The following is an 18,166-nucleotide window of genomic DNA, read 5'->3' on the forward strand; positions in this document are numbered from 1 at the left end:
GTCAGGACTAGAACCCAGGTCTCCCTGGGGAGGCTGAAGCACTGAAGGTTTAGACTATCTGGTGAATATAGAGAGTGGAGAGGGTTGGGGGCCAGGAGCTATGGGCTCAAATCTTGGCTCTGCAATTGACTATAGTTTTGTGACCTTGGGAAGCCACTTGGGCTCTCTGAGTCTGTTACTCAACCGTAACATGGGAATAATACCCATCTTTCGGGCTGTTGTGAATACACATAATAAAAAACACATATAAAGCACCATAGCACAGCCTGGCCCTCAGTTAAGTGTTCAATGATACCACAGTCAGCTAGTGATCTGGTAGTGGCAATAGTAAATGCTCAATAAATGTTCGCTGCATGGATTATTGAATACGAGTTCACATACTAACAATGAGATTCATTTGTGAGACTCAGTTTCTCCACGTGTAAAACAAGGCTCATAATCAACCCCTGTCCTGTCACTCTTCCGTGCAGCCCCAGTAGCGACGTGGATTAAACAAGGTGAGTAAACGTTCAGATGCAGAGCAGTCTCTAGGTCAATGTTTACTTAGCCCAGAGCAATTCCTTTCCAAGTCCTCCTGTTTGCAAATTTTCCCGTCAGCTTCACTGACTCCTCTACACTCCCAGAGGCTCCCACGGAACCGGGGAAAGGGGTTTCTCAAGCCTGCTGAGCTGAGGAAAAATAGGGAGGGAGGCAGACGAAGTATAGGGATGAGGGAGTGAGACAGAAAAGGAAGGGAGGGCAGGGAGAAGGGCAGTGAGGGGAACGGAGGGGCGCGACGCGGTGTGGAGTTGGGGACTTGGATCTATGCTGCAGATGAAAGGATTTGGGGAGCAGGGAAAGAGGTGAGGGCGCTGCGATGTGTGGAGGGAGTCCGGAACATGAGGATCCCGCGGGAAGTAGGAGCAAAGGTGCAGATGTCGCCGAGGGGCAGGGGTCCAGGGTCCCGGCAGTCGCCTCTCCGGGCGGCCCAGGCGCGGAGCGCGGCTCCCGGCGGGGACGGTCGCGCAGCGAGCCGCGGAGGGGGCGGGGCGGGGGACCCGCGGCCTGGGATTGGCCGTCGCTCCGGCGGCCGGTGACGCCGGGCGGGCGGGCCCCTTTGTGACATCACAATCAGCTGTTAGAACCTTCCAATTTGTGCCCTGAGCCCCGCCGCAGCGGCGCACAGACTCAAAGCCCCGCGGGCCGGCGCCGCAGCCCGCGCGCCCGACCGCTCGCCCCGCCGCCGCCCCCGCTCGGTCCCCGCGATGCGGCCCGGCCTGTGAGCAGCCGGCCACCCGCACGCTCCGCCGCGCAACTACCTCAGCGCCGCCCCCGCGTCCAGGTGAGTCCCGGCCAGCTTTGGCCTGGGGGGCTCCCCGCGCCCCCGGACACGCCCTGCGCCCCCCGCTGCCGGGCCTTTGTCTCTCTCCGCCGGCGGCCGCCGGGCCCGCGTCCCCGGCTCGCGATTGGTTGCCGCACGCCGGGTAGACCGTGACGTTGTTCTATTTGCATATGACATTGAGACATCACCAAGGCCGGCACCGCCTCCCGCCTCGGGTCGCTTGTCCTCCGGTGACCCGGTGGCCGCTGTGTCCGGGCTGGGCCATGGGTGAGAGACGCTGAAATCCGGAAGGGGCTGGGTGATTTTCTGGGCTAATCCAGGGGCTAGGGTCAGGCCTCCGATCCCCTGCTTTCTCCCGGCGGTCTCAGGAGTCAGGCCGCGCTGCTCCATCTAGGGTGAGGGGGTCGTCGAGTACAGGGGGCCTCGGACTCCAGGTCGCTGGGGCAGCACCAGATGGTGGTGGAATCCCCTCCCTCCGTCTCCAGGCTCCGCCCCTCCAGGGACTAACATAATAACATCCTCCTAATCCCTGATTTGTGTGCAGCGCTTTAGCTGACGTCACTCCCAGCACCAAAATAAGGGGTCTTAGACCCCATTTCATGGACGGGGAAACTGAGGCCTAGAGAAGAGAAGTAGCTTACTAGAGGTCACACAGCCAACTAGAGTCGGGCTCACTGAGTGAGTACAGATGCATGACCGTGGTCTTATCCATAGTAGGAGCTCAATACAAGTAGCAAGACACGAGTCCTCCTTGCACTGGGGAGGAGTCAGTGTCATCACTATTTGATGGGGCTCCTAGGTTTCCTCATTCCTGGACCTTTTTCCTGGAGATCGGGTCCTCTTTCAGGGCCCTGACCCATTCTGCCCTCACTGTGTACCTTGGAGACCCCAGAGTCCAATAAAATCGCTGCCTCCCAGCTGTTTTGACCACGGAAAGGTGAGTCACTGGCCCCCTCAGGGTGTCTCCAGGGCTGATGTTGGGGTGGAGGGTGGGATGAGGGTTCCCTCTATTGGCCTTTCATCACCTTCCCAACTCCCAGGGGTTGTCAGCTAGGAGGGTGGGGACTGGGCCTAGTGCTGGTGATTGCAAGGGTTCTGCTACCCACTCTCTGTTCACAGAGAGTGTGGGAGAAGGGGGAGGAGAAGAAGAGCTTCTAACTTTCCAAGTGAATGGGCCTAGAGGCTGGACCAAGAGCCCTATCCCAGCCTAGGTTTTGCTCAAGCAAGAGCTGGGAGTAGGGGTGGCTTAGGGCTCAAATGCTATTCTGGGCACAGCTGCTGTAGTTATTAAAGGGAATATTCTCCCTGGAGGAGATCTGGGAATGTGAGAACCAGGAAGCTGGCAAGGCTAGGAAAGGAAACCTTGGAGGCTCCCCAGTGGTCAGGAGAGGGGCAGGCACTGGCTGGTTGATGCTGCTGTCACTCCTGGCCATCACTGACTTGCTGTGTGACCTCAGGCAGGGAGCTTCTACCTGGGAGCCTCTCTTACCTAAATTTGTCTGTAATTTGAGGATGCCCAGTGCAGGCTCTGGTACAGAGTGGGTGCTCTGGTAAGTGCATGCTGAATCTTGGTGCCAGGAACCCCAGACCCTTTTGGAGCTGGGCAGAGGACTAGGAACTAGATTGAGACCTCCCTGCACCCCCTGCATCGTTATATTCTTGGGAATTATTTGCCGAGGCTTTCCTGACTATGTACTCTGGGCTGGATACTCAGTGATCTGGGCCTAGGCCTGTTCTGCCACTATCTAGCCATGTATCTTTGGATAGACTTATGTCCTCTCTCTGATCATATAAAATGGGCTTGGTGAGTATGATGGCCCCTGAAACAGCTCTAAATATCCCTTTCATCTTCTTAATGAAATAGAAGGTTCTTGGAAAGAGAGTGTGCCTCATCAAGGTCCTAGTGTTCCCTTCCTTCAGGAGGGGCCAAACTTTCTGGATTTTTGATAACTGAGTTACTCACTCCCTGTGGCTACAGAGATGTGTTAGGATATGTGGATTTTGCTGGGCAGACACTAGTTGGGGGCCCAACCTTCATAATCCCTGGCTTCCCACTAGGGAAGCCAGCACCCAGGGAATAATACTTCCTTCTTGAGCCCACTGTCAGTCTGAAAATATGGAAATATTTCCAGAGTATGGAGGTTAGGTGATTCTGTGGCAAGTATGAAAATACTTCCAGGGAATGGGAGAGGTAGCAACAAGTATGGAAGTATCCCAGGTGGGTTAGCAGTAAGAATAGAAATGCTTCCAGGGAGTGGAAGTATGGACATCCCCAGGAAGTATGGAAATACCCCTAGAGAATGGTGACAAGTGGCTTAGCAGCAAAACTATTGATCATCTTTAGGGGACAGGTGTGGAGGGCAAGGCTTTAGGTACAGCCTGGGGGCTTGGCCAGCAGGTCTCAGCCAAGGTCTAGACCCTGAGGTAGGCGGGGGTGGAGAGAGGAGCAGAGGTATAGCCACTAATTGGTGTCTCCATTCCTGGAGTAGGGAGCCTTTTTCCTCACCTTCGTCCAGGGGAAGGACTAGATGAGGCTTGCTTGGGTCCAGGTCCAACTCTCACTGCTTGCTCATCCTTAAGGTCTCCTGGGATCTGACAGCTCCCTCCCTCCGTCATCACCTCCCACTGACCTGCTGTCTGCCTGGGGCCAGGGAACCTGATCTTCTTCCTCCCAGCCTGGGATGCTGCCCTTGAGCAGGAGCCTGGGAAAAGGAGGCCAGAGTAGGGAGGGCCTGCCTGCAAAGGATCTTCACACCTCATCTGATAGACACAACTGAGCCTTGCCCAAACACATGGTGAGACTGTAGCAGTCCTGTGGGATTTCTGCTAGCCAGTGCTTTTCAAACCACACAGGCTCCAGTAGTGGTTCTTAATCTCTGGAGTCAAGGACTGCTATTTAGGAAATCATGGTAAAAACCAAGGTCCTTCATCCCAGAAAAATATATATGGACCATGACCCCTGGCCACTAAGTTAAAAATGCCTACCAGACAGACACCCAGCAAAGGCAATGGAGTATAGTGATTCCGAGTGCTGCCTGTGGAATCTGACTGCATGGGTTCAAATCCCAATTCTGTCTCTTATCAGCTATGAGACTTTAGGCAAGATGCTTTACTTCTCTGAGCCTCAGTTTCTTCACCTGTCAAAGAGGATTATATTCACTTCCTATGGTTGTTGTGAAGATTACATGAGGTCAGGTAGGTAAATCCGCTTAGTATAGTGCCTGGCACATGAATGATAGTTATGTTATTATTATGATAATAAACAGCCACAATATAGGCAATTTGTTCCCTGCCTGGAGAAATCCTATTTACTCTTCAAGGTCCAGCTTGGATGTCCAATTCTCTGGAAACCTTCCATGACAGAGCCTGGTCATATACCCTGTCATAAGTAGTTTATTAGTTTGCTGAGTGTTTACCATGTGCCCAGGGTACTATTCTAAGCACTTTTTAAGTGTTTAGCTCATTTAACTTTTACTACAAGGCCGGGCGCGGTGGCTCACGCCTGTAATCCTAGCACTCTGGGAGGCTGAGGCGGGCAGATTGCTTGAGGTCAGGAGTTCAAAACCAGCCTGAGCAAGGACCCTGTCTCTACTAAAAATAGAAAGAAATTAACTGGACAACTAAAAATATATATACAAAAAATTAGCCGGGCATGGTGGCACATGCCTGTAGTCCCAGCTACTTGGGAGGCTGAGACAGGAGGATCATTGTCTTTTGACAGATGAGAAAACTAAGGCACAGATAAGTTAAATAACTTCCCAAAGTTAAACAAGATAGGAAAGCCTGGATTTGAATGCAGAAAGCACACACACCAAAAGCCACACATCCCTGTTGAATTCTTGTCACTGCTCAGGGGACTAGGGGTGATAGCCTCTGTCCTCCGGTCTGGCTGGGGTTGGGGGCGGATTTCAGGCATTGGTGGCTCTGACTTCTTCCTATGATTCCTAGGCTTTTGCACTGCCATAAGGCGCCCCCGTGAGGCCGCTTCGCCCCCCACCATGTTCCAGCGCTTCACCAGCCTCTTCTTCGGCACCCCTCCGCCCCCCGAAGACCCCGTCTGCCCCCAGGCCTTCGTCTCGGAGGAGGATGAAGTGGACGGCTGGCTCATCATTGACCTGCCCGGTGAGGCCTGAGTCGGGGGCCAGGATTCTGACTCCTGGGCCTGCGGAGTCATCCTAAGGGCAAATGGCGGAGCAGCGGAGGGAAGGGAGCAGCTAGGGGATTGTGGAGTTCTCCCAAGCCTTCTGGGCAACGTGGGGCTGAGGCAGTGACACTGGAGGTAGGAACAGGGCCCTTTCCCACGAAAGCCTGGGCCGCCCCGTGGCAGCGGCCACACTTCGGGCCCCCTAGGGCAGCAAGTCGAGACTCCCGGTCCGTGGGTGCCCCGTGGGCGCTGCGGGCGGGACTGCGGGTCTGACTAACGATGCCCTTTCTCTCCCCGCCCCCCTGTGTCCGGTGTGTGTGTGTCCCTCCCCGCTGCTCCCCTCCTCTGCATGGCTCCCCCTCCCGCGCCCCGTAGACAGCTACGCGGCTCCACCCAGCCCCGGGGCCGCCCCAGCCCCCGCGGGCCGCCCTCCGCCCGCGCCCTCCTTGATGGACGAGAGCTGGTTTGTTACCCCTCCCGCCTGTTTTACTGCAGAGGGGCCTGGCCTCGGGCCCACCCGCCTCCAGAGCAGCCCCCTGGAGGACCTCCTCATCGAGCACCCCAGCATGTCCGTTTACGTCACCGGCAGCACCATAGTGCTGGAGCCCGGGCCCCCGTCCCCGCTCCCGGATGCTGCCCTGGCTGACGGCGACCTTAGCGACGGGTGAGCGGGCCGGGGCGGGGCCTGGAGGCCGCGTGAGACGAACCTCGCAGGCCAGGGCGCCGTGGGAGCGAGGCCCGGAGCCCGCCCGGCACTGGAAGGGGCGGCGGCCTCAAGAGCAGTGTCTTGCAGCAAAGGGCGGGGCCTGCGGCCGAGGGGCGGGGCTTCCGGGCCGGGGCGGGGCTTGGAGCGACGTGGCCGGGAGGCTTGGGTCGGGTTTGCGGCTTGAGGGCAGAGGCCCGAGCGCCAAGGGAGCTGGCTTCCGCTGGCTTCTACAGAAGGCAGGGGCGGAATTAGGGGCTGGGGCCGAGCCTTCCCGGGGTCGGTTTACTTGTCACAGGGGCTAGAACCGAGGAGGCATCTCCGGGTTGGCTTGGGGTGAGGGCTGGCACCCACAGGAAGGGCGTCCCGCCCTGAGCACTGCGCTAAGGCGAGAGAGCGGACGACGGCGGGGGTGGGGGTTGGGGAGATGCCAGCACCCCCTGCCCCTGGCCGGCCCGGCCGGCCCTGACCGAGCCCGCTCTGTCCTTGCAGAGAGCTTGCGCCCGCCCGCCGCGAGCCCCGCGCCCTGCGCCACGCCGCTGCTCCCCTGCCGGCGCGGGCCGCGCTGCTGGACAAGGCGAGCCAGGTGCGGCGGTTGCAGCGAGCCCGGCAGCGGGCCGAGCGCCACGCGCTGAGCGCCAAGGTGGTGCAACGGCAGAACCGAGCCCGCGAGAGCCGTCCACGCCGGCCTAAGCACCAGGGCAGCTTTGTCTACCAGCCGTGCCAGCGCCAGTTCAACTACTGAGCGTGCATCGGCCATGTCACGAACCCCTCGCCGGCTCCGGATCCGCGTCTGGCCCCTCCGCAGTAGCCAGTGTGCTGCTCGAGGGGCGGCCGCGCCTGCCTTGGGCTGGACACCACAATCTCCCTCCTTAAAGTGTGTGAGGTTGGGTGATAGCCCTTCCTTCCTGGACTCCCTCTATTACCCCAACTCTGACCCTCTAATCTGCCTCTGGACCCCTCCAACCCCCTTCACCCTCGCTCCTTCTGGTCTCCATGCCCAGCATCTAATCCTCCACCCTCCCACTCCTGACCCTCCATCCTTTTTTCTCTGGCCCCCATTCCTGTCTGTCCCCTTCACCGAGTCCTCTACTCTGGCCCACTCCTATTTCTGAGAGCCCCTTCCAGTCCCTGATCTGGCTCATTCCACCTTCAACTGTCACCTTACATGTCTCACCCTACCCCATGTTTGGCATTACACTCACTCCTGTTCCCATATTATTCATTCCCGGTAATCCCCTCCCAAATGGAGGGGACCCTGAGCCCAGCTCTGACCAGGTACAACCTGTGAGGCCTGGGTCACTGTCCTTGCCTTCCAGTAAGGGCTCAGGCTCAGGGTTTTGCTTTTAGTTTCCCTCTTTCCTCTATCCTGGGGGCTGGGCTCCTTGGAGCTGCTTAGGCCTGGAAAGGTAAAGTATGTAGAAGAGGACAGTGAGATGTGAGTTAGAGGGAGAAGATGGAGGGAATTGAGGGAAAGAGGCAGCCTACTGGAGATGTAGACAGGACACACAGGTTGAGAAGCTGTAGGGAGCAGGGCACCATGGGAGCCTGCATTGTGCTTGTTTAGAGAAGCCCTGCTCTCAGGCTGAAGCCTGGAGTCTACCCCCACTTCCCTTTCCTAGAATCCACTTCTCAAATCTCTTCCTGAAACCCACCCTTCTGCAGACGCCTGAGTCTGAAGGGCTTAGTTAGTACCTTGCCACTCTACCCTTGAAATGCCACCCCAGAGTAGAAGCTAGCCAATGCCCTGCCATCCTGGCTATCTGTTCACATGTCCAAGGTGCTAGAACTAGCTTAAGAGAGATGCAGGCCAGAGGGCTTCTAGGCAGAAAGGGCACACTCCCCAGGTAAGAATGCAGAAGAATGATGCTGGGAGAGGACACTGTGGGGTGAAGCCATCCATCCCAAGACTGACAGCTTAGCCTTCATCTTGCCTCTGGCCTTGTATTTCACCCTGCTCAGTATGGCTAATAAACAGTCTTGAGTAGGAGGCCAGGAGCCCCACAGTCCTCAAATTGTCCCTATCCAGGTTCAGGGCCTTCAGGGGGCCTCTTCTCATTTTCTCCCAAAGGGCTCTCTTTCTTTCTGGGCTGCTAGGGAGAAGTGGATGCCCTATGGTCCCCTTCCCCTTATCCTCCATTAAGTATGTAGAGGAGGGAACCTGAATCCCTGAGTAAGACGAGGGGACAGGGCAGTCAGCTTTTCCCTTCTGGTGGGATTGAATTTTGGGCTCAGACACCAGCAACAGCCTCTTGGGATGCCCGAGTTGCTTCCTATTATCTCTAGCTGTCCTTATCTAGTGTGTGCTCTCTTCCTTAAAACTTTTAAGATTTCCTGTTACATGCTAACATAGGTCTTCCCCTCACCCCAAATCTAGGTTTCTGGGCCTCACAGCCAAGCTGGGGCTTGGGGAAAACCCTGCATTCCCATGAGGGCAAAGGCAGCTGCCTTCCCTGACTCTATAGCTCCAGGCATCATCATGTGGAATGTGGGGAAGGGACAGAGTATCCCCATGGATGCTGGGATGAGGTCGGAGGACCTGCTGGGTTCTCCTATCCCAGGGAATAAGCTAAATTGATACTAAAAACAGATCAAAGTTCCCATGCCAGTCTGCTAGGGCCCCAGTAGTTGACAGCCTTGTTCTGCTCCCCAAATTCTTGTTACAAATTCTTGTTACAACAAGAATTACAAGTAATTCTTGTTACTTTTATTCTTCCAGCTACCTATTGGGTACTTCACAGCCAGCCTAGGGTCTTTGGCACTTCCAAGAGCTGAAATTCCCTCCAACCCTTCTTACCTACTCCTCACTGCCAGCTGGGGCCTAGGCTCAGTCCTAGGCAGTGCCCATGATCCTTCTGGTGAGGAAAAAAATTTAAGTTATAGGGCATTTGGCTCAAATTTCAAAAGGCCCTGTCCTTACCTATATTTCTGGAGGCTCCTATAGTTCTAGAACCCTCCAAATCTCTCACCTGGCTGGTTGCAAGGCTTTTTTTTTTTTTTTTTGTACTTTCCTATAGATTCTGTAGCATTTGAATGTGGCAATATTTTAATTGTGTATAGATTTCTAAGAACCAACACTACTCAGTCTCCTGCTAGTCTGACTCCTGAAGCATCAGACCTTGTCATACTGTATTGACTGTGTATGTGCCTTTCACCTTGAGCATGCTTCAGGATTTTTTTTTTAAACTACAGAACTTGAATACATGAGGGAACCAGAATTCACAAAGTCCTATGCAACCTTAGACAGGAGGGGATTAGACAGTCTGTCTTAACTGATGTTTTCAGAGACCCTAAAGAGTTTGTACCAGTTTGTATTAATGTCAATATTACCAGCACTTTGCCAAAACTAAGTATGTCAGAGGGACCCATTTCTAGAGTGAGTCTCGTAAGTTACATCAAAGAGTGACTTCCAGTTATTCCCTAGTAAGTCTGAGTGGTTCCTTCAAATTGGGTGTCACTTTCCAGCCTTTGCCAGTCTAGCCCCAGCAGGGCACTGTGTGTGTGAATGCAGTTTGGTGCTGTTTTAGAGTATGCCTGCTCCCCAGTCCCCTGCCTGGAACCCTCTGGTCAACTTGCTCTGACCCATATGTCTTAGGTGCAACAGGGACCCCCCAGAGCTCTTGGATGCCTCCCTAGATCCGTGTGGCTTACATGAGGGGACTGAATGCAGACACACCATAGCCCACTTCTAATACTTTCCCTCTTACCCTGCCACCTAATTCCAAATGGAACCAACAAGTTGAGTGCATCCCCATCGGGTGTTTTGTGTTTAGACTGGGTGAAATAAGGAGACTTTGGTTGACCATGTTGTGCTATGTCAACAGCCTCAAGAAAACCACCACCTCAACCTGGTCATGTGGCATGCCTGTGTATGTGTGTAACAGGATTCTGATTGTTAGACTGTAATGCTATTCCTCTTTGGGAGAAAAAAATTAATATAAAGAAAAACAAATAAAAATTTATTTAAAGCACATTATGCTTTCGGCCTCAGTTGAGCTAAAGTATGAGAAGCACTTTCTCAAGCATAGTAGTGGCACAGGGTATTATTAAGCTGTCTTTGGTTCTGGGGTGTGTGTCATACGGAAGAGGAAGAGGGTAGATAAGCTTGGTGGGTATAGCACCAGACAACATGGGGTCTGACTCAATTACTTTTAGATGATCATTATAATGCAAGATACATATATGAAGACAGTTGAAATAGAGATGAGAATAAGCATCTCAGAGAATCACCAACTCATCCTTTTGGTCTCAGCTGTTGGGTTATGGTAAGGGCAAAGAGGGAAAGGGACACCTAGGACAGATAGAAGGCTAGACCCAGGGTGAGACAAGGACAGGACCCCAAGCATTGGAGTCTCTTGAAGGCTGGGGATAGGGTAGGGGCAGAAGCAGTCAGCTTTGGAGACTATACACATTTTAAGAATTGAGCCAGGAAACGGAAAATCTGGGCATGTTGATGAAAAAGTACCATCTGAGTTCCCAATAGCTTCCTGTCCCTAGAAAATCCTGGGTGGCTTTTGATCCTCTTCCAGTTGGTTATTTGCAACCAAAAGAAATTTACCTGTTACAGTGCTGAACAGGCTAGTTTCTTCAAAGCTAAGAAGGAGTTGAGTGAGCAAGTATGTGCATTTCCTTCAATTTGCCAGGCGGGCATCTCAGGTGTAGAGGACAAGATGGGAGTCTAATTTATAAAGAAGGCCAGGTCTACCATTTATGGTCCAAAGAAAGAGCTTGCTTACCCAGTAATCCCTTACCAATAACATACCTTTATGTTCTATGACAATGACATTTATTTAACACATTCAGTATTTCACATTGTACAAACCCTTAGATTCTCTTTATTCACTGGTCCATTTCTACAACAAATACATCCAAAACACTATATAATAAAATTATTTACAACATTTCCAAATGAGAAGATTGCTTTTGCCCCCACTACTGCTATTCACACACAGTACTTCCACAGCACAATACATCATTAGAAGATCTAAAAATGCTCACCCTGTACTCTAGGCTGCTTAGGAAATGTAAAAACTAGTAACATTTATAATGGCAATAGCTCCTCTCAATACATGACAACATTTTAGAAACCTTGAACTTCATCTTGCAACACCAAAGGGCTCAACAACCCTGCTTTCCCCATTGTACTTTATGAAACAGGTTGCAGGGACTAGGAAAAGGCCCACATTATTAAAATGACTAACTGTACAGAAATGGATTTTAAAAAGTCACAGCTCAAAATTGCTCTTTGTAAAATTCACACACATTTACAAGTATCAAGTCGCCGTCCAGCTTGTTCACTTGGATTTTCTTCGCTTAGATTGCACCGCACTGGTTATGTCTGTGGGGGAAAGGAAGGACATGTTCAGCTGAGGCAACTCTTCACCGTAGTGCACTTTAGGCAGTCCACACCAACCGGGTGAACTGAGTGGAGCCCTACTAGACTCTGAATCAGTCAGGGGCACTGGGTTTGCTTGATGATTTATGTGGGAAGAGTGTGGGGCCCTACATACTAGGGCCAGGCAATTGGGAAAATGTGATACAGGTGGTGGGAGATGAAATACACACATCCACACACTCACACCCACACACACCCACCCACCCACACACCCCATCACCCCACCCCCAACCTGGCTAGAGAAAGTGGCAGGGTGGGGAGAGCCTTTTTAGCTGTGCAATTAGCCCCACAGTCTTCCTTACCAGTTCCCATCTCCCAATTAAGTGTGGATAAATAGTGCTTTTGGTAAGAAACTAATGAATAATGTCACAAGAGAGTAAACTGTGCAAGAATGCAAAATACAAGCCTTTGGATCCCCTTTGGAGCCAAGCCACTGTTTTGCAGTAAGGAATTCTTTGACCATGGACCTTGTCAACAAATGTCTACTGTGGCCCAGCCAGTTATATCAAGGCTATGGATACATAGACATGGAAATAATTGAGAACTAGCAACAGCCTGCTCTGAGTCCAGGTGAGCCTGAGGGATTCATGGAAGAGGTGGGAGTGATGTATACACAGGATAACAGTGACATAATGGGGAATTACTGTGTTTTAATTCTTTTAATTTCTCTTGTACTATCAGTGTCTTAAATCAAGCAACTTTATCTTATCCCAGATTTAAACCATATTTCTCAAAAACTTTTCCATGCACAGTGAATAGTTTGAAGCTCTCCAAATGTTTTCGATTATAGAGCCACTGCCTAAAATCTCATATTCACTTTTTTTCTTATTTGTTAAAAAAAAATTTTAAATTTCCAAATATGGAAATTTTAAATTTCCAAGTACAAATGTTTTTGTTACATGAATAGCTTTTGTAATGCTTGAGTCAGGGCTATAAATGTGCCCATCACCTGAATAGCAATTATTATACCCGTTACGTAGGTTTCTCATTCACTTTAAAAGGCCACCCTTATTTTGTGCTGCTACATGGCAGATATTTTGGTTTTAATATGAAAATAATTTTTCTTTCTTTTTTTTTTTTTTTTTTTTTTTGAGACAGAGTCTTGCTTTGTTGCCCCAGCTAGAGTGCCATGCCATCACTAGCTCACAGCAACCTCCAACTCGTGGGCTCAAGCGATCCTACTGCCTTGGCCTCCTGAGTAGCTGGGACTACAAGCATGCGCCACTATGCCCGGCTAATTTTTTCTATATATTTTTAGTTGGCCAATTAATTTCTTTCTATTTATAGTAGAGACGGGGTCTCACTCTTGCTCAGGCTGGTTTTGAACTCCTGACCTTGAGCAATCTGCCTGCCTCGGCCTCCCAGAGTGCTAGGATTACAGGCTTGAGCCACCGCGCCCGGCCAAAAATAATGTTTTAAAATTACTTCTCATCAAGGAGAAAAAAATGTTTTTATCTAATACATTAATACAAAACATGAATCATATTTATCCATTTCTGGAAATTAGGCTGAATTTTCTGATCCTGCATATTAGGTTCAGTGTTCTAAACAATTTTTCTTCTGTCTTTTGTTTCATATTTTAAGAACCCAGACTTTCACATAGATGCAAAAAGCAAAAATTTCACTGCTTTATTAGCTACAGTAATTGCTAAGAAGTGAGGCTTTCTAAGAGGTGACCTGTAGAATATTTCCAAGCTTCTGTTGGTGGAAATTTCAGTGTGTATACCTTCTTAATGGGAGGTTATGAGGCTTGTGCCATGTGGTAAAATCAATCTCTCTTGATTTACTTAACTGTCTTATACTAATCAGAGGACAGTTAATCTAATGAGATATTGATTATGGTGTCATTTTAATTCATGTAAATGAACTAATTTTCACATAGCCACACAACTCCTTATAATCAACTCTTTATGCCCAAGTCTCAAGCTTCATTTTCACTGTAGCAAATTTGTCATTTGCAGTAAAAATATGCAGGGTTTTGTCTTGACAGTGTTCATTCTTAGAAAATTATCCATGAATTAGGTCAACTTTGGAAGCTTCTCCTTTGCTGTGATTTGAAGGATCAAGTGGTGTGCCTGAGAAACACATGAATAGCTGGGAAAAGAGGTGGTGAGCAGGGGTAAGGAGCCTTGGGCTCCCCCTCCTTCCTTGCTTGTTTCCATCTGTCACTGCTCTAAAGCACCCAATGAACTGGCAAGCTGCATCTGAGGATGAATCAATGAGTGGGGCCATGAGTAAACTAGCGATTTGTGCTAGAAACTGCAAAAGAAGTGTCATCTTTTGGAGACTAGGGGGAAGGGAGGAGTGGTGGTAAAGGGTGTATTTTTATACTTCATAAGGTAAAAAACTGTTTTAAACTGAGTTTGAAGTATTTATCACCTTCCCTGGATAAATCTAGTCATAGAGCAAAGTCACTTTCCATGTCTTTATAAATGCCTGAAAGCATTCTGGGAGGCCAAGGTGGGTGGATTGCTCAAGGTCAGGAGTTCGAAACCAGCCTGAGCGAGACCCTGTCTCTACTAAAAATAGAAAGAAATTAATTGGCCAACTAAAAATATATATACAAAAAAATTAGCTGGGCATGGTGGTGCATGCCTGTAGTCCCAGTTACTTGGGAGGCTGAGGCAGTAGGATAGCTTGAGCCCAGGAGATCGAGGTTGCTGTGAGCTAGGCTGATGCCACAGCACTTACTCTAGCCTGGGCAACAAAGTGAGACTCTGTCTCCAAAAAAAAAAGCCTGCAAAGATGAGTTTTTTGTTTTTGTGATTAATTTTATACTCCCTCCAAAATGTTACCACTTTTACCACTCCATTGACTATAATAAGAGAATCTAGAGGCAACCTTTAAGGTAAGGAATTCTAGGAAGTGATATAGTGGCTAATGATACACTCAGGGTGTGCACTAGGCTTGATCAGCACACTGCACCTAAAGACTGCCTGGCCCTGGCCTGTCAGTACCCCACAATCAATAACATACTGCAAAAACAAAAACAAAACATATACTATAGTTGAAAATTTCTCCAGTTTTTTAACCATCAAGGATTTTACAAAATTAGTATTTCCTTGCAGATATACAAATATTTCAGAGTCTAGTAGTGCAGTCAGATAATTTGTATCCATGTTTTAGAACAAACTAGATGATAAAGCACTGGGTCAATAACAGGTTTTTAGGTGATTGTCCATATATGTCATTGGGGAACATTTAAATTTGTAATTTGAGGAGGGGATTTTTTCTTTCATCCTGGTTGCCTCATTTTGAGCTTCAGCAAATTTGGCCAAATCTACGGTACAAGGTTCTATTCAATTCTGTAGTATGTGGGCGCTATGGTCCAAGGAGTTTTAGAAATTGACTTTGACCTTGCTCACTTCATTCTGCTTTTCAGTATACTATTTCTAGCCAAGACTTCTAATTAATTGTAAAAAATTCTGGAAATTTTCCTTCAAAATTTGCATGGTTGGTTTCTAAAGGATGCTATAAGAGTACAATTTAAGGAAGTTAATGTTCAGGGTTTTCTCCTGTAAGATATATCAATTTATGCTCATTTGCATTTCCATAATAACACTTCTGTTTTAATGAAGTATATCTTTATAACCTATATTTTTTTAGATGGTGGCTTCTCAAGTCACTGGCTGTGGGTAGGGTAAGGATATCACCTACTTTGCTGGCAGAGGCACCTTAGGGTGTCCCAGGGACACCCACACCTGCTGATGATTACAGGTTACTATGAACTTCCCTCATATTAATATATTTTCCCTGGTTTCAAACTTATGCTTCAAACTTCATGTTTTTAACTACTGATCTTTTATCCTAGTTGAAAATATAAAATCTATTATAAATAGAAGAGTAAAGAATGACAAAGGAAACTAGAAAAATCATTTCTGTGTTAATGGTGAATTCAGCATGTCAGGAAGCAGAACTACTCATTAGCATGTTTATAAACAATACACCTGATCAAATAAAATTTTAAAAAGTTGTTCACTGGTTTGTGGTAGCCAATTTTTGTGTTTGTAATTTAAAGTGGGGGAGAAAACCTAGTCAATCCAAAACAAAAAACAATAGATCAGAAATGACCAAACAACCATGTGGGCCTTCCTGGACTTACCCAGAAATCATCCATGCAACCTGCTCCAATCTGACAGTCTAGCAGGCCCTGGCCAGCATGATGTAAGCAAGCTCTGCTCTCACAGCAGGAGCATGATTAATGTCACTGGTTCTCCAACAATACAAAAGTACCAACCCTTCTCATTATAAACTGCTTATAATATTTCTCAGCTTTCAAGATTTTCATTAAAAAATGTTTTTTATTTTGTTTGCACATACATGACCAACATCTTCTAGATGCAAAAAGAAAAAGCCTTTTTTTTGCCGGGCGCGGTGGCTCACGCCTGTAATCCTAGCTCTTGGGAGGCCGAGGCGGGCAGATTGCTCAAGGTCAGGAGTTCAAAACCAGCCTGAGCAAGAGCGAGACCCCGTCTCTACTATAAATAGAAAGAAATTAATTGGCCAACTGATATATATATAAAAAAAAATTAGCTGGGCATGGTGGCGCATGCCTGTAGTCCCAGCTACTCGGGAGGCTGAGGCAGAAGGATCGCTCCAGCCCAGGAGTTTGAGGTTGCTGTGAGCCAGGCTGACGCCACGGCACTCACTCTAGCCTGGGCAACAAAGCGAGACTCTGTCTCAAAAAAAAAAAAAAAAAAAATCCTTTTTTTCCCTCAAAACCTTAAAAAGTACTGATTTTGCTGTAAGACACTTCATGTTTCAGGAACCTAGCACTATGTATGTCTCCAAGTTTGTGATTCACAATTTTAGAAACCAGCTTGATATTCTGTGACCATTTTCTGTGTATAGGTTCAAATGCAATCACAGTAAATTATTTTATGACTTAGTTCACATTTTTGGATACAACATAGCAGGCCAAATAATATGCATATTTATTCAATAAGTTGGATCCAAGAGCTTTAACACCTAAAAACCAAAAGAGCTATATTTCTTTCTTTCTTTTTTTTCTTTTCTTTCTTTTTTTTTTTTTTTTTTTTTTTTTTGAGATAGAGTCTTGCTCTGTTGCCTTGGCTAGAGTGCAGTGGCACAACATAGCTCACTGCAACTTTCAACTCCTGGGTTCAAGCAATCCTCCTGTCACAGCCTCCAGAATAGTTGGGACTACAGTGCACACCACTGTGCCCAGCTAATTTTTTCTATTTTTTAGTAAAGACAAGGACCTTGTTCTTGCTCAGGCTGGTCTCAAACTCCTGACCTCAAGTGATCCTCCTGCTTCAGCCTCCCAGAGTGCTAGGATTATAGGCATGAGACACTGTGCCCAGCCTCATTTCTTTTTTTTTTTTTGAGACAGGGTCTCACTTTGTTGCCCAGGCTAGAGTGAGTGCTGTGGCATCAGCCTAGCTCACAGAAACCTCAAACTCCTGGGCTCAAGCAATACTACTGCCTCAGCCTCCTGAGTAGCTGGGACTACAGGCATGCGCCACCATGCCTAGTTAATTTTTTCTATATATATTAGTTGGCCGATTAATTTCTTTCTATTTATAGTAGAGACAGGGTGTCGCTCTTGCTCAGGCTGGTTTCGAACTCCACCAGCCTCAGCCTCCCAGAGTGCTAGGATTACAGGCGTGAGCCACCGTGCCCAGCCCCATTTCTGATTTAAAAGGTAACTATGATTACTATGATACATATTTTTTAGTTTTCTTTCTTTTTTTTTTTTTTGAGACAGAGTCTTACTTTGTTGCTCAGGCTAGAGTGAGTGCCATGGCGTAAGCCTAGCTCACAGCAACTCAATCTCCTGGGCTCAAGTGATCCTACTGCCTCAGCCTCCTGAGTAGCTGGAACTACAGGCATGTGCCACCATGCCTGGCTAATTTTTTGTATATATATTTTTTAGTTGGTCAATTAGTTTCTTTATATTTTTAGTAGAGGCAGGATCTCGCTCAGGCTGGTTTCGAACTCCTGACCTTGAGCGATCCACCCGCCTCGGCCTCCCAGAGTGCTAGGATTACAGGTGTGAGCCACAGCGTCCGGTCTATTTTTTGGTTTTCTTCTAGGGTTTCTGGCTCACAGTTCCTATAACCCTTGTAATTTCCTAAATGACTGGAGCAATCTTTTTTTTATTTTTTATTTTGGCATATTATGGGGGTACAGATTTTAAGGTTTCAATAAATGCCCATTTCCCCCCTCCCCCCACAAGTCTGAGTCTCCATCATGACCATCCCCCAGATGGTGCACATCTCTGGAGCAATCCTTTATTAAAATATTTGGTTGTTTGTCCTTGGTTCTTGAAATAGTTCTGAATTGGGTGGATCACCAGTGGCCAACGATTTTATCAGTGAATCCTCCATAAAAATCCAAAAGGACTTGAGTTCAGGGGTCTTCCAGGAAAGTGAAACAAGAACATATCCACATGCTGGGAGAGTGGTGCAGCCCGACTCTACCACAGGAAGCTCCTGTGTTTGGGACCCTTGTAGACCTCACCCTATGTATCTCTTCATTTGGCTGTTCATGTCCTTAAAAAATCCTTTATAGTCCGGGCGCAGTGGCTCACACCTGTAATCCCAGCACTTTGGGAGGCCGAGGCGGGAGGATCGCTCAAGG

General features: G+C 48.6%; 2 protein-coding genes across 9 annotated transcripts in view; one reads left to right on the forward strand and one right to left on the reverse strand.

Annotated features, from left to right (window-relative positions):
- Positions 1-1,109: 1,109 nt before the first annotated feature.
- Positions 1,110-10,139, forward strand: TP53INP2 (tumor protein p53 inducible nuclear protein 2). Of its 4 annotated transcripts, XM_012754668.3 has the most exons (5): positions 1,448-1,588; positions 2,121-2,258; positions 5,270-5,443; positions 5,841-6,129; positions 6,661-10,139. In XM_012754668.3, the coding sequence occupies exons 3-5, from the start codon at positions 5,320-5,322 to the stop codon at positions 6,911-6,913; spliced, it is 666 nt and encodes a 221-aa protein (XP_012610122.1). In that variant the 5' UTR covers positions 1,448-1,588; positions 2,121-2,258; positions 5,270-5,319; the 3' UTR covers positions 6,914-10,139. The 4 variants fall into 4 exon arrangements, with proteins under 4 accessions (XP_012610125.1, XP_012610122.1, XP_075867165.1 ...); XM_012754671.3 differs by lacking the exons at positions 1,448-1,588; positions 2,121-2,258 and adding an exon at positions 1,110-1,321; XM_076011050.1 differs by having other exon boundaries at positions 1,448-2,258.
- A 792-nt stretch (positions 10,140-10,931) lies between these two features.
- Positions 10,932-18,166, reverse strand: part of NCOA6 (nuclear receptor coactivator 6) — a 98,395-nt gene continuing 91,160 nt past the window's right edge. For all 5 annotated transcript variants that reach the window (XM_076011048.1, XM_076011049.1, XM_076011047.1 and 2 more), the window contains one exon: positions 10,932-11,506. In XM_076011048.1, coding sequence (XP_075867163.1) covers positions 11,463-11,506 — 44 coding nt within the window. In that variant the 3' untranslated portion in view covers positions 10,932-11,462. The remainder of the gene's footprint in view (positions 11,507-18,166) is intronic.

The sequence above is a fragment of the Microcebus murinus genome, chromosome 16 (genome assembly GCF_040939455.1).
Source record: "Microcebus murinus isolate Inina chromosome 16, M.murinus_Inina_mat1.0, whole genome shotgun sequence".
Taxonomy (NCBI): domain Eukaryota; kingdom Metazoa; phylum Chordata; class Mammalia; order Primates; family Cheirogaleidae; genus Microcebus; species Microcebus murinus.

Bases quoted from the DNA above. Each gene is read 5' to 3' on its own strand.
- TP53INP2 (XM_012754671.3), top strand. From the start codon at position 5,320: ATGTTCCAGCGCTTCACCAGCCTCTTCTTCGGCACCCCTCCGCCCCCC. The intron at 5,444-5,840 runs GTGAGGCCTGAG...CGCGCCCCGTAG, and splicing joins GCTCATCATTGACCTGCCCG to ACAGCTACGCGGCTCCACCC. The intron at 6,130-6,660 runs GTGAGCGGGCCG...CTGTCCTTGCAG, and splicing joins GACGGCGACCTTAGCGACGG to AGAGCTTGCGCCCGCCCGCC.